At 38.0% G+C, this 13,851-nt stretch overlaps 1 protein-coding gene across 4 annotated transcripts in view; it reads left to right on the plus strand.

Annotated features, from left to right (window-relative positions):
* Nucleotides 1–9,711, plus strand: part of LOC109051313 (transcriptional enhancer factor TEF-5-like) — a 38,111-nt gene extending 28,400 nt beyond the window's left edge. For 2 of the 4 annotated variants that reach the window (XM_042712684.1, XM_042712683.1), the window contains exons 5-13: nt 1,109–1,120; nt 2,319–2,447; nt 2,534–2,577; nt 2,653–2,717; nt 2,798–2,934; nt 4,980–5,153; nt 5,365–5,508; nt 5,629–5,781; nt 6,938–9,711. In XM_042712684.1, the coding sequence (XP_042568618.1) occupies nt 1,109–1,120; nt 2,319–2,447; nt 2,534–2,577; nt 2,653–2,717; nt 2,798–2,934; nt 4,980–5,153; nt 5,365–5,508; nt 5,629–5,781; nt 6,938–7,051 (972 nt within the window). In that variant the 3' untranslated portion in view covers nt 7,052–9,711. The remainder of the gene's footprint in view (nt 1–1,108; nt 1,121–2,318; nt 2,448–2,533; nt 2,578–2,652; nt 2,718–2,797; nt 2,935–4,979; nt 5,154–5,364; nt 5,509–5,628; nt 5,782–6,937) is intronic. The other 2 variants (XM_042712686.1, XM_042712685.1) reach the window with 1 other exon arrangement.
* Nucleotides 9,712–13,851: the final 4,140 nt, after the last annotated feature.

Below are 13,851 nucleotides of genomic sequence, written 5' to 3' on the forward strand. Positions count from 1 at the left end.
TACACTAGTATTGTTTGGATTAATCACTTCTGCTTGCATAATTCTCATTTGTAAGTCATTTTTTTCCACCTAAAAACAGAAAACTACCTGGTTGTTGTCTTGTTTTTCTTTAATTATTTCCCCTCACTAACTATTTATTTATTGTTTGTTTATTTATTCATTCAATTAATAAGATAACATCTATATAATTTAAATTTGTGTTCAGATTCTAATTAAAATAATAATAATAATAATAATGTCCAGTAATTTTCCCCCACTAACCATTTATTTATTTATTGATAATGTATTTAACTATGTATTTATTTATTTACTCTGTAATGTCCAAAATGTTTATATTTAAGTCAATTTTACAATCATTTATTTATTTATTTATTTATTTATTTATTTATTTATTTATTTATTTATTTTCTAGCCACTCTATAATGAAAGAACAACTTTTTTCCAATCAATAATTCATTTACTTATTCAGCGATAAGATAGATAGCTAGATAGATAGCTAGATAGATAGATAGATAGATAGATAGAAGCTTATGCTTGTGTAATTTGCATTTGTATGTAAATTTCCACCTAAAAATTAATCAATTAATTCATTCATTCATTCACTCTCTCTATAATGTCCAAAATATTTTCCAGCAGAAATATTCTTTATTGACACATTACGTAATGTCATAAAAACACTTTGTATTATTTAACATTGTTTTATTAACATCCATATTTCATAGATTAATATGTATAATACACATAAGCATACCAGTTTGTTAATGTTGATATTTTTGCATGGTTAATGATTCAGCTTTGTGAGCGAGTCTAGTGAGGAAGGAAGTAAACACATGACTTCCTTAATGTGAAATGGAGAACTATGATTGTTCTTATAAGAAGGTCATTGGTTTACCTTTTTTTTCCAGCAGTAAATGAAATAGGCAGCGATTAGGAGTTATTTTTCAGTGGAGTAGCTGAAGAGAACACTACTCTGTGAACATACAGCATCAGAAGAGAAAACCCTGACCTCTCGGTCCAGCTGTGCTGCTCAGAGTCATTTGATCAGTGTGTCATCTGATCTATTTGTCTCATCAGCACTTTTAACAGTTTCTCTTCCTTCCAATTTTAGGCCATGAACTTGGTAAGTGAAATGTTTTGTTGTCTGCTTTGCCTGCAAGGCTTTATCGCATCTGCAGACGCTCAGCGTTCACTGATTTGTGCTTCAGTCTGCGCAGTTCAGTGCTTTGGCTGCCAATGTCACCCGTCTCACAGTTTGGATGAATTTAGCAACCACTACTGCTATTCTCTGTTTCAGTTTTGCCTTAAATATTTGTTTGTTATTGCTGAAAATTCGTAACACTGCAGATTCGGAACAAAGTATTTTGAAAGTGTTTTATTCGTTGTCGTTAATTGTAAGATTTTATTATATCAGAGTTCTTTTGTTAGTCTGCTCTATAATAACTGTAACAACTAAATACAATCATGGAATTTTTATGCTGTTCAAGTTTTCTGTGCTGGCTGAATTTAAATGCAAGCACAATATCATGCATCACGTATCATATGTGCCCTTTGTAGCATGAGTTTTGCATGTTTGTCTAAACCATTTAGTTTAGCATGCAGATCCTGCACTAACATTGCACTATTGTTCAAAAGGTTTTTTTTTTTTTTTTGAAAGAAGATTTCTCACTATGGCTGCATTTATTTGATCGAATATACATTAAAACAGCAATATTTTGAAATATTATTACAGATAATATTTTATATTTTAATATATTTATTGTAATTTATTTCTGTGATGCAAAGCTGAATTCCTCTAGTCTTCAGTGTCACATGATTTTTAAGATATCATTCTATTATGTATTTATTGTTATATTTGTATTATTTATTTATTAGTATCATTGTTGAATTGTTTAATATTTTTGTGGAAACGAATTATTATTTTTTTTTTTTTGTATAAGTGTCAAGTCTTTACTGTTATTATTATTAATAGAAGTATTGATTCCTTAAAAAAACTTTACTGATCCTTAAACCTTTGGATTGTAGTCTATATATCTTTGAATTCTGCTTTTCATAAAGATTGCATATTATCATATATAAAAGTATGCTATTAAAAACATTTATTATAAATTAAATAAGTTTTTATTGTTAATAAAACTTTTATTGTAACCATAACTAATATTATTTAAATTAATTATTATTTTTAAAATTCCATTAAAGAAATTAATTTGAGATATTAGGAAAGTTCTGAAGTTTCTTTCAATCCAGGTTTTGTTCCAAATAGTTGATTTTTCCACCAGTGAAACTGTGCTTCTAATGAGCTTTTCTTGTGTCTTTCTCAGGATCAGGCTTCCAAAGACAAAGCCCTGCAGAACATGGCCGCTCTTTCCTCCGCTCAGATCGTTTCTGCCAGTGTGATGAAGAGTCAGCTGCCTCCTCTTCATCAGCACCCCTATCCTCCTCCAGCCCGGGTAAGTTCAGAGTTTAAGTCACCCTCGTTTGACCAGTTCTCTAACATCACATTCAAACTCGTATTGTTCTATGTTTTATTGTCTAGTTTTGGCCCAGCCCCATCCCAGGACAGCCTGGACCTTCTCAGGAGTGAGTATTTCTGACATCTGAACCAATCACAGTGCTCTTGTGAGATCCTGCTGATCTGTCTCTATGTTTTTCTAGCATCAAACCCTTTGCACCGAGTCCGTACTCCACCCTTCAGCCTCCACTGCCTACACCCATATCAAGTAATGAAGTGCTAGGATTATTTCAACCCTAGTGAACTCAGACTAACCACCCGACCTAAACCAGCATGTTTCCTTGACAGGTTATGAGCAGTTACCCACCCCGCACCCCCCGAGCGCCACTGCTGTGCCTGTGTGGCAGGACCGGACCATTGCCTCCTCTAAACTCCGCATGCTGGAGTACTCTGCCTTCATGGAGCTCCAGAGAGACCCTGACACTGTGAGTCACACTTCTGCTGAGAAGATTAAATATATATGCATTATGCTAATGCTAAAGTGCTAGGGTGCAATGTGGTCTCTACATTGTTCTGAGAGGTTTTTGGCATGTTAATGTTAGTATCTAGTTAAGGGGCCCTATTTTTACAATCTAAGCACATGGTCTAAAGCACACGGCGCAGGTGCACTCAGGGCATTTCCAAATCCACTTTTGCTAGTTTAACGACGGGGTAATAGTTGGCGCGCCCAGGCGTATGGTCTAAATGGGTTGTCCCTATTATCTTAATGAGTAATGGGTGTTTTTTTGGGCGTAACGTGCAATAAACCAATGAGAGTTTCATTTCCCATCCCCTTTAAAAAACAGTTGCAATCACACCATAGCAGGTTCACTATTTACATGGGAAAATGTAATTTTTCAATTTTAAAAATGTTTGTGTGCTGCTGCATGTCCCTGTGTGTGTAAGAAGCAAAGTGTATGCGGCTTGTACACCCACCATATAGACGCATATTACTAACGCGCTCTTTAAATAACATAGAAAAAATATTGCACCAGACTTTAGACCAGGTTTGAGTTGGTCTTTGGCGCAGTCTGTTTTCAGTTCCTCAAAATAGCAACGCGCCAGCAATGCGCCTGAACACACCTCTTTTTTAGACCAGCACACCCATAGGTGCATATATGGGCACAAATGCATTTGCTATTTAAACAACGCTGCACAGGGCGGGAAAATGAGAACTGCGTCTGGCTAAAACTAGCAAAAACACTTACTTACGCCGCGCCTTGCGCCGCATTGCGCCGAGTGTATGATAGGGCCCAAGGTGTTCTGGGTGGTTTCTAGAGCGTTGCTAAGTGTTTTCTAGGATATTTTTTTAAAGCACGATAGCAGCATGCTAACAACATGCTAAAGTATGCTAGAAATCTGTTAAAACACACACATATTAGTGTGTTGCTAATGTTGCTAGCATGGTATGTATAGGGTGACCAAACTTGCCATTTTCCCAGGACATGTCCTGGCCAGGATTACTATATTGCCTAAAATATCAACGTTTTGGCTTTGTTTGTGCTGCACAGACCAATTGTTGTATGACAAAGTACTGTGAGAGCTCTAGAGAGCAGACAGCTTCTTGTGCTTTTGAATCTCTCTCAAGGTACTTTGATGTCATACACTGATCGGTGTGCTCAGTGCTGCTTCAAGTCCAAAACTTACATGTACATGTATTTGCATTGCTTTGACTGTTCTCTGTAGATCCCACCTTCTCACGCAACATGATATATCAGCACCATCACATATCAGTGTTAAAAAAATGTAAGCATGATAAAACATGCTAGAAATATGCTAAAACCATGGTTAATTTGTGGTTACCCTGGTTTAACTACTAATCACGTTTTTGGTTTTATTTGTAGTAAAACCATGGTAATTTTTCATAATGTAGCAGTGTGTGAAAAACATGCTAGTAGCATAAAACATACTATAAACATTTTAGCAACAACTTAAATCATTCTAGCAACATGGTGAAATATGCTAGAAACATCCTGTAACTTTCAGAAAAGGCTTTGTCAAGCCAACATTAAAGTTTATCTGCAAACCTTATCTGTCTAGTTTATATACTATTATAGTATTTATTAATATTTTAGGTTTTATTTTTATATTATTATTATTATATTTTCATGCTTTTATTTTGATTTTAGTTTGTTTATGTGATTTATGTGGTAATTTTCATGAGGTTGTGCTTTTTAAATAGTTCTATTTAGCTTTTTCTTTCAGTTTCAATAGATTTAGTACTTCAGCTTCAGCTTATTTATTTTAATTAGCCGCCAGAGCATCATTTATAATTTTTATTTAAGTTTCACTTTACGTTTTTAATCTAGTTTTTATATTTCATTTTTTATTTCTGCTTTCAGTTACAGAAACTGATTTTCAGTAGTTTTAGCTAACAACAGCAATACTGTCGCAGACGAAAACAAACATAATATGTTTCAGGAATGGCAACATTTCATGCATTTGTTTTGAAAGTGCAATAAAGGTTTCCTCTTCACCTTTTAATCCACAGTACAGCAAGCACCTGTTTGTCCACATCGCCCAGACAAACCCCTCGTACACAGATCCTCTCCTGGAGGCCGTAGACATCCGTCAGATCTACGACAAGTTTCCAGAGAAGAAGGGGGGGCTGAAGGATCTGTATGAGAAAGGCCCTCAGAACGCCTTCTTTCTGGTCAAATTCTGGGTGGGTTTTTACTAATGCGTGTTGATCTGTACTGTTTTAATTGACAATGCTGTGCCCTGAAAGCCCAGTAAATGTTATGTGTTTGCAAATTTCTATCAATTTACAAAGGCCCCATAAAAATGAAAGTTTTGCTTAGTCAAGGTCTCCAGGATCACTATGTTGGTCTATGTGAGACATTTTCAAACAGATTCTCTTCTGTGATGTGTTTCAGGCTGATCTGAACAGCAGTAATGTTCAGGATGGTGCAGGCTCGTTCTATGGGGTCAGCAGTCAGTACAGCAGCGCTGAAAACATGACCATCACTGTCTCCACTAAAGTCTGTTCTTTTGGGAAGCAGGTGGTAGAGAAAGTCGAGGTGAGGTTACCATTTATCCATAACTGTTCATAGCTGTGTTTGTGTCATCTACTGTAGACGGTCTGTGCTGACAATAGTGGTTTCAAAGCATCATCTATACTTTGACTTTTTGACCCCTAGACAGAGTATGCGCGTGTGGAGGGCGGGAGGTACATTTACCGGATCCATCGCTCACCCATGTGTGAATACATGATCAACTTCATCCATAAACTCAAACACCTGCCAGAGAAATACATGATGAACAGCGTCCTGGAGAACTTCACTATACTGCAGGTAACAGAATGAGAAAACAGGGCAAAGTAAGGGTTTAAGATTGGACCTCTTTCAATTCATAAGTGTGAACTGGCCAAACACAATTAAATTAATTAAATTCATTTTAATTTATAACTCATGATTGCTAAAAAAAAAAAAAAAAACCTACAAATTTATGAAACCTAGATATTTATTTCTACAAAATAACATAAATATTAGTAAATATAAATATAGGTAAATTCATTTTGCTTGCTTAATCAGTTGCAAAAGTGTAAGATATGGGGAAAGGTTTTTTTTTTTTTTGCCAATAATATAGAAAAACAATTTTGGATGCTAATATAACTCAAAAAGTACAAAAAAGTATTTTTGGCAGCTAATGGTACTCCTTACATACCAATTTATTTTTTTATATATATATATATATATTTTTTTAAATGGCTATATCTCTTAAAAATAATTGTAAAAAAATCTAAGAAAAAAGATTTTGCAAAGAACTTGCAAAGTTTCAGTCCCTCATTAAATTATGCATTTTTTATTTTTTTTATTTTTTTTTTAGAAATGTTTATGTCTTCTGGGTCAAAACAGACCTGAATGCATTATGAGAGTTAAGAAATTAATACTTTTATTCAACAAGGGTGCTTTAAATTGATAAAAAGTGTGATAGTAAAAGCATTAAATATATTTATATATTGATGTTTGTCTAATTTGAAAGACTATAAGATAAATTAAATCATTCTTGGAAATTACATGTTTTTAAACACTTTAAATAGTTTACAATGTAAAAGTTATTCTTATGTTTACTAAAAATCAGTAAAGATTTCACAGCAAAAATAGAGTGGGGGACATTTTTACAACTATACTAAAAGTCCCTTTTCTTTCTAAAAAAAAAAAAAAAAAACTATCAGTCAGACGACAGAAGGCATGTAGCAGATTGTTATGTATGTAACAGGTTTTTGGCAAGTTTTGATCATGTTGATCATTTAGAGGCCTTAGAAATTTGTGAAAGCCATCAGTATGTGCAGTATGTCATACAGCCAAGATAAGGATGTATTTCCAAGCTTATGTCATTATGCTCATCCAACATAAATGTTTACTGTGCTATGCCATGCTTTATTTGAAGTTCTACTATTCTACTGTTCTATTATACTTTTCCCCAATGTGTTTTTCTCTTCCTCAGGTTGTCACAAACAGAGACACACAAGAGACTTTGCTTTGCATTGCGTTCGTGTTTGAGGTGTCTACAAGTCACCACGGAGCACAGTATCACGTTTACAGACTAGTCAAGGACTGAATGACCATTTTGCCATAACCCCTCCAGATGACGTTCATCCAATGCTTACGAACACTTACGAACAAAGTGAGGAAAAGAAAATTAGACAAACCTGAAGATCATAAACACAATCATGGGCAAAACTCAAACCGGGATCCTCTGCACTAGGTTTTGTTGTATATTTAGTCGTGTTCCTTAAAAGCAAAGGAAATGTACTTTCAGGGATAATTCTGTTTCTTACTGATTTGTGGGGTAGAGGTCTTGAATATCTGTGGTGGGTGAACTCTGATTCTGATGCTTGTCATGTTTATGGTACCAGACTCTGAAGGCACAAAGGTCTTTTTAAATGCAATTGTAAGTGAATAGGAAAGAAATTCTGGTCGATACAATTCTCTAATCAGGAATGTTGTGATGGTGTATGTTTGTCTTTCATGTAGACACAGCAGCTTGCTACCTCTGACCTTTGACAGATTGCGGGCTCAGATTGTTCTCAGAACGATGAAAATAAAAACGGTTTTGTGTAGGAAAGAGACACTGAATGTTTGTGATGGTAAGAGCAAGTTGCTAAAAAGTTCAGGGTTCGTGTTTCACGAATGTCACACACTTTTGCAAGTTTTACTCTCAATTTGGTTTGATTTTCTGTTTTGGAAAATGCAAAAGTGTGAGCTATTTCTACCTCCTGGTGTTACATGGATATGTATGAAAGCCTGTTTCTGCCACAGAATTAAAAAAAAAGGTGAATGCAAGTATTTATCTCAGAGTTTCTCACAATTCAACTAGAGTTAAACTCACAATTCTGAGAAGATAAGTCAGAATTGTGAGATATAAATTTGCTATTGCAAGGAAAATAGTCAGTATTTTGAGATAAAAAGTCGCAATTACCTTTTTTATTTTTTTATTCTGTAGGGGAAACAAAAAAGACAATTGTGAGATGTAAACTCGGAATTCTGAGGAAAAAAGGTCACAACTGCAAGATATAAAGTCAGAATTGAGAGAAGTAAACTTGAAATTGCAACAAAAAAGTGATTTTTCTGTTTCTCAGTTTAATCTTGATTTTTTTTTTGTCTCAGAATTTCTAAAAGTTCAAATTGTGAGCTTTAAACTTAGAATTACAAGAAAAAAAGTGGCAATTACCTTTTTTATTTTTTATTCCATAGTGAGAAAAAAAAAAGAATTGCAAGGCATAAACACAGAATTCTGATAATTCTCAAAAAAGTCAGAACTATGAGATAAAAGTCACAATTAGCTTTTTTTATTTTTTTATTCTGAGGTGGAAACAGGCTTCCATGGACATGCAAAGTGCGTTTTTAAAGCAGAGTTTTTGTTTAAAACCATTTTGCCATAAAGGTTATTGTGATTATGCATGCTTTTACTAGATTGCCCTCATTTTGAGTGCCTTATCACTTCTGTGTCTACCTTCGCCGTACTGGCAAGAGAGCAGGAAAATTCAGTAGATCACTTAACTCTATTTAAAACAAAGAGGGCAAATCTGCTGTTGCATAAACGGGTTACAGCGGGACAAAACAAATCTCAGCATGTAACACTTGGTTTTGATTTCTCAGTGTTTTTAATCTATGAACTACATGCTAATTACATCATCACCAAAGCAATTACACCTAACTGGGTGCTCCAGTATTTTCCTAATAAAAAACATTGTATTTTAAAACAAAGACAGAGAAAAAAAAAAAGAAAAAAAAACATTACATTTTAATGTAAAACTTCAATATTTCAGTGGTACTCTCAATTTTTGTAAGTCGTGCCATTGGTCAAGCAAAGATTTTGAACAGCACAAAGTGAAATTAACCGTTAATTCCATATCAAAATGTGCAATAAGATCTGGGCTATTCCGATCCACGTTTTCTCAGGTTTTTTCAGTAATGTAGAAACACTCTTTTTTTAAAAGGAGTTTTTAATGTTAGTATATACAGTATGTGGAGTCATGGATTCATTACACTTTTTTTTACATTTGTGCTTCCACACATGGCATCCATCTTGGTGTTATTGGTTTTGTTTTGTTTTTGTTTTTTTTAACCCACAGTCACCTTCAATGGTTACATATGATTTTAAATGTCAGACATAATCAGTCGCAGTCATCTGATTATTTATGGTATTATTAATTGGTACATTATGGAATGCACATGTTGATGTTGCATAAATAACTGAGGACTGTTTATTTCGTTGTACATTCTCCTTTTGGAATTTGTGTGTGTGTGTGTGTGTGTGTGTGTGTGTGTGTGTGTGTGTGTGTGTGTGTGTGTGTGTGTGTGAAAGTTTCTAAACTAATCTGTAATATCTTAACCAAAGAATCGAATGTGAACATCAGTCTTGCCTTATTGTGTGCTTCAGGTCTTCTGTGACATTTTAAAAGAAAAACCATGCTTCTGTGTGAGTGTGTTTGCGTGTATTTGTGCACTTGTGTGTGAGAGACATATAGAAATTAATTCTGAAATTCTACAAATTGTTTTGTGTATATTTTCAGAATGTTACAGGAAAGGGGTTTTTATGTCTATTCTTTTTTTTTTCATCTTTATTATTATTATTATTTTGTTGTTGTTGTTTTGTTGTGTTTGTTCCAGTATCATATTGTTCTGGTTAATATGAAATAAGGGTTGTAACATCTTGATTTTCATGTATTTGCCCATTAAAGTGACTTTTGAGCCCTGGAAGCTAAAACATCCAAATTGCTTTCGTTGTTGTTATACAGTATATATATAAAAAAAAAACACTATAACGTAATAATATTATTAGGATAATTAATACTAGGCAACCATTGTAACTGTATAGTGTCACATTTAACTGCATTTGTTAATATAAAGTACAATGAAAAAATTGCCATTACCATGGTTCCCCGAAGGGAACGAGACGCTGCTGTTGCATGCTTAGTTAGATTTATAATCTTTATAATCTTAAAGACCGTGGGTAGGGTGGCCACTCCTGACCGAACCCCAACCGGTGAGGGACGTGTCCGTCACTAGCGTTACACAGCGACAAGGAGCTCCCAGCACCGGGCCCTGAGACAAGAACCAAGGCTTCCTCCACATGTCCAAGGCACGTAGGCATCGCCGTGTGACCTTGATCATGCGAAGTGGGTTTCCCCTTGGGGAGAACCCCTTGGTTTTGAGCCACCACTGTAGGGGTCTCATGTACAGCAGGCCAAGAGGTATCACACTGGACGCAGCTGCCATTGACCCCAATAGTTTCTAAAACTGCTTGACAGTGAGTGACCGGCCTTCTTTGACTCTCGCGACTGTAGTGAGGATCGACTCGATCTGAGCAAGGGACAGTCGTGCCTGCATTGTGGTCGAATCCCACACCACGCCCAATAAGTGGTCCTCTGTAATGGAGAAAGCACACTTTTCTTGGCGTTTAATCTTAACCCCAACTTTCTCATATGGGCGAGAATGACATCTTGATGTCGAACCGCCATCTGCTCTGATTGAGCCAAAATCAACCAATCGCCGATATAATTTAGTATGCGGATGCCCTGGAGTCGTAGTGGAGCCAGAGCAGCATCACTTTGTGAAAGTTTGGGGTAAGAGTGCTAGGCCAAAAGGAAGAACGCGATAATGGTAAGCTTCGCCCCTGAAAGCAAACCTTAGGAATTTCCTGTGAGTGGGAAGGATGGAGATATGAAAATAAGCATCTTTTAGATCTGTCGTGACAAACCAGTCCTCTGACCTGATCTGAGACACGACCTGTTTGATAGTGAGCATCTTGAACTTCAGTCAGAGCGGTTTAACTGACGCAGGTCTAAAATAGAACGCAACCCTCCATCCTTCTTTGGAACTATAAAGTATTGGCTGTAGAACCCGGACTCTCTGTCGTGAGGAGGGACCACCTCAATGGCCTCCTTCCTCAAGAGTGTGTATACTTCTTGTTCCAATATCAGAGCCTTCTCGGGGCCCACCAGTGTGGGAAAGACCCCGTTGAAAGGCAACTGAACTAACTGCTCGCTGTAGACCGTTGCGCCATGGAACACTGGCAGGGTTAGCAGACCGATCTCCTGAGGGCTCTGAGGAGAGACGGACACCATGTAATGCGGTGCACCCCAATCTTCCCCAGTAGGGGCCACCCTCAGCGTTCCTGGATGTTGATTGTCAGCACTGCTTTGTTGAGGGCTTCCTTGACTGAAACACGACCCTCAGATCAGGCCTCTCCTTGGAAGCCTCTGACTTAGAGCGCCGCCGACTTCGGTCCCATTGCGGGCGAGCACGAGAGGCGATTCTCAACTTCTGCACTTCCCTATATGAGGAGCTGGTACATGGCCGAGGCTGCTCCCACCCAGCAGCCCCCAGAGCTAGGGAACGTCGAGGGAGAAACCACTGGAACGCCGCCACCTGTTTACGAGCCTCCTGGTATCTGTCGACGACAGAATTGACGGTGTCGTCGAACAGACCAGAAGGCGCAATCGGGGCGTCCATGAGGAAGACCGTCTTTCTCTTTCAAATCCGACAGGGTCAACCATAAATGTCTCTTCGCTGCTACCAGAGCTACTATGGACCACCCAATCACGCGGGCGTTCTCCTTGGTGGCATGAAGAGCTAAATCAGCGGTTCTCCTCAATTCTGACACACTGTCTTTAACTTTCTTGCCTTCATCTAGCTCTTTGAGCAAGTCAGCCTGGTATGCCTGCAACACCGCCATCGTATGCAGACATGCACCAGCCTGACCTGCTGCCGCATACCCCTTGCCCACCAGCGCTGAAGTGGTTCGCAGCGGCTTGGAGGGCAAGACCAGAACCTTTAAAGATGATGCCGCATCGGACAGATAGCTAGTGTAAAATCAATATGTTTGCATTTAAGTTAGTATTCATGTAAAAGTAGAAGGTTTTCATAAATATGCTCTAGTCAAGCCCCGGGTAGCATCTGTTCTACCCGGGGCATCGATCTATAACCGCGTTTACCCAACCCCGCCACATTGCCGTAATAATCAGAGGCGGGGATGAATAAGCGGGCCGAGAATGGTTTTGCCTACGATCTTGACACCTCGATGTGGAGATCGGGGAAAAAAGGCAGGCTCCGGCGTGGAGGGGGTGGCTGAGATCGTAAAATCCACTCATCTAGTTTACTCTTCTGCGGTTCGCTTGTTTCTCGGTGGGCCAATCGATATTTAACTTGGCTACCGCATGAGTTACCACCTCCAACAACTCCTCATACTGGGTTGACTGAGGGGGCGAATCGTCGACGCTCTTCACATCCACCTCCTCGGAGGCAGATAGGTGGAGTGTCACGCCCGCTTCCCGGGGGGAAGTAGCACCAGAGCGCACTTTCGATCCCAGAGAGTGGGTGCTGGATCGGGCAGGTGAGGAAGAAGATAGGGACTCAGCCGTCTCCATTTTCCTTTAACCAGATCCAACTGCGAACCCCACGAGTGCAGCTGCTAGCACCATGAGGAACGCTGGCGAAGGCTCCCTCCTCAAAGAGAGCCCTCCGGGAGCGAAGCGTACGCAGGGGAAGCCGACAAAAAAAGCTGACACCCGTTCCACTTCACGTGCTTTTATAGCTTTCTGGTCGCTACATCACCCACCTATGACGTCTCACCCTTTCATTGGACTGATTACAAATGTTATTCAGACCCGGTCACGCTGATGGCGTTCCCATAGCGTTTTTTGACGCAACTTGAGTTCCTGAAGGGGAATTGTTTTTATGGGTTTTATTGGTACAATTGCTCTGTAAGGTAACAATTGCAGGTTACCAGTTTTTACAGCATAACAATTAAATGCACATACATGTAGAGTCTATTTTAATGCCTCATGAACGACACTCCTTTTTACAGGTGCCGGTCTAACTCTTTATCAAAAGGTTGCTTTTGAAGTCTAAAGAATATTATTGATTAAAACTGTGATCAGTTTATAGGTTTTTCCTCTGTCCTCATCAAAAGACCGTTCCTTAATCATGCCATTTTCCAGGAAAAAAAAATCACTTTTGTGAATGAAACAAAAAATGTCAATAAGCATTATCAGTGGAATTGAAGAAATTAGTTCAATCAATTCCTTAGTATTACCAAAGACTATAGAATACCTAAGACATGTCACTCGTATAGTTTTGAATGGGGAAAAATGCAACGCTCAGTATGGCTGCTCAATCGCAGGAAGCCCCGCTTTCTGAATGAAGGAGCCAATCGCTAATTGGTAAAGTCAGCGCATCACTGCACCTGCCGTTAAAAGCGTCCTGGTTGCTATAGAAACAGTCAGCTTTCTGAGACCTGCGCTCAGGACTGCGCATGCACACTGGCTGATCTAGCCTGAATAATAAGCTTTTTATAACGCTATTTGAGCAAAACAAACAACATTTATGACACAGTTGTTATCAGATTTCTTTGCTGATTTCAAATATGAAAGGGATAGGAGTTGCACTTGGATGCCCGAGAGGCGTTTCAAAGATGGCTGCCGAGTGACATGACTTGTCTTAAAGGGACTTTGGTATTACCTAACTTTATCTCTTTGTTTCCATCCCTTAAACTGCCACACCATTGTTTTAGCCTAAATAATTAATTTAAACAATTGTTTAATTAATAATGTTAAAGTGACTGAGCTTGACTAGAGCATATTTATGAAAACCTTCTACTTTTACATGAATACTAACTTAAATGCAAACATATTGATTTTACACTGACAGACTACTGCAGGAATCAGAAAACTTTAAATAACCCCTTAAATGAATTAATACGCTGTATAATCATTCACATGATTAGGAATTATCCCTATTCATTGTAAGCAACATTTACTGTATTTATTGCAGTTACCGAGCACTAACCTGGGGTAAATGCGGCATTAAATGGACTAACTACACTACCCACAATGCACGCGGGTGTTTCTGTCC

This window comes from Cyprinus carpio, chromosome A23 (genome assembly GCF_018340385.1).
Source record: "Cyprinus carpio isolate SPL01 chromosome A23, ASM1834038v1, whole genome shotgun sequence".
Taxonomy (NCBI): domain Eukaryota; kingdom Metazoa; phylum Chordata; class Actinopteri; order Cypriniformes; family Cyprinidae; genus Cyprinus; species Cyprinus carpio.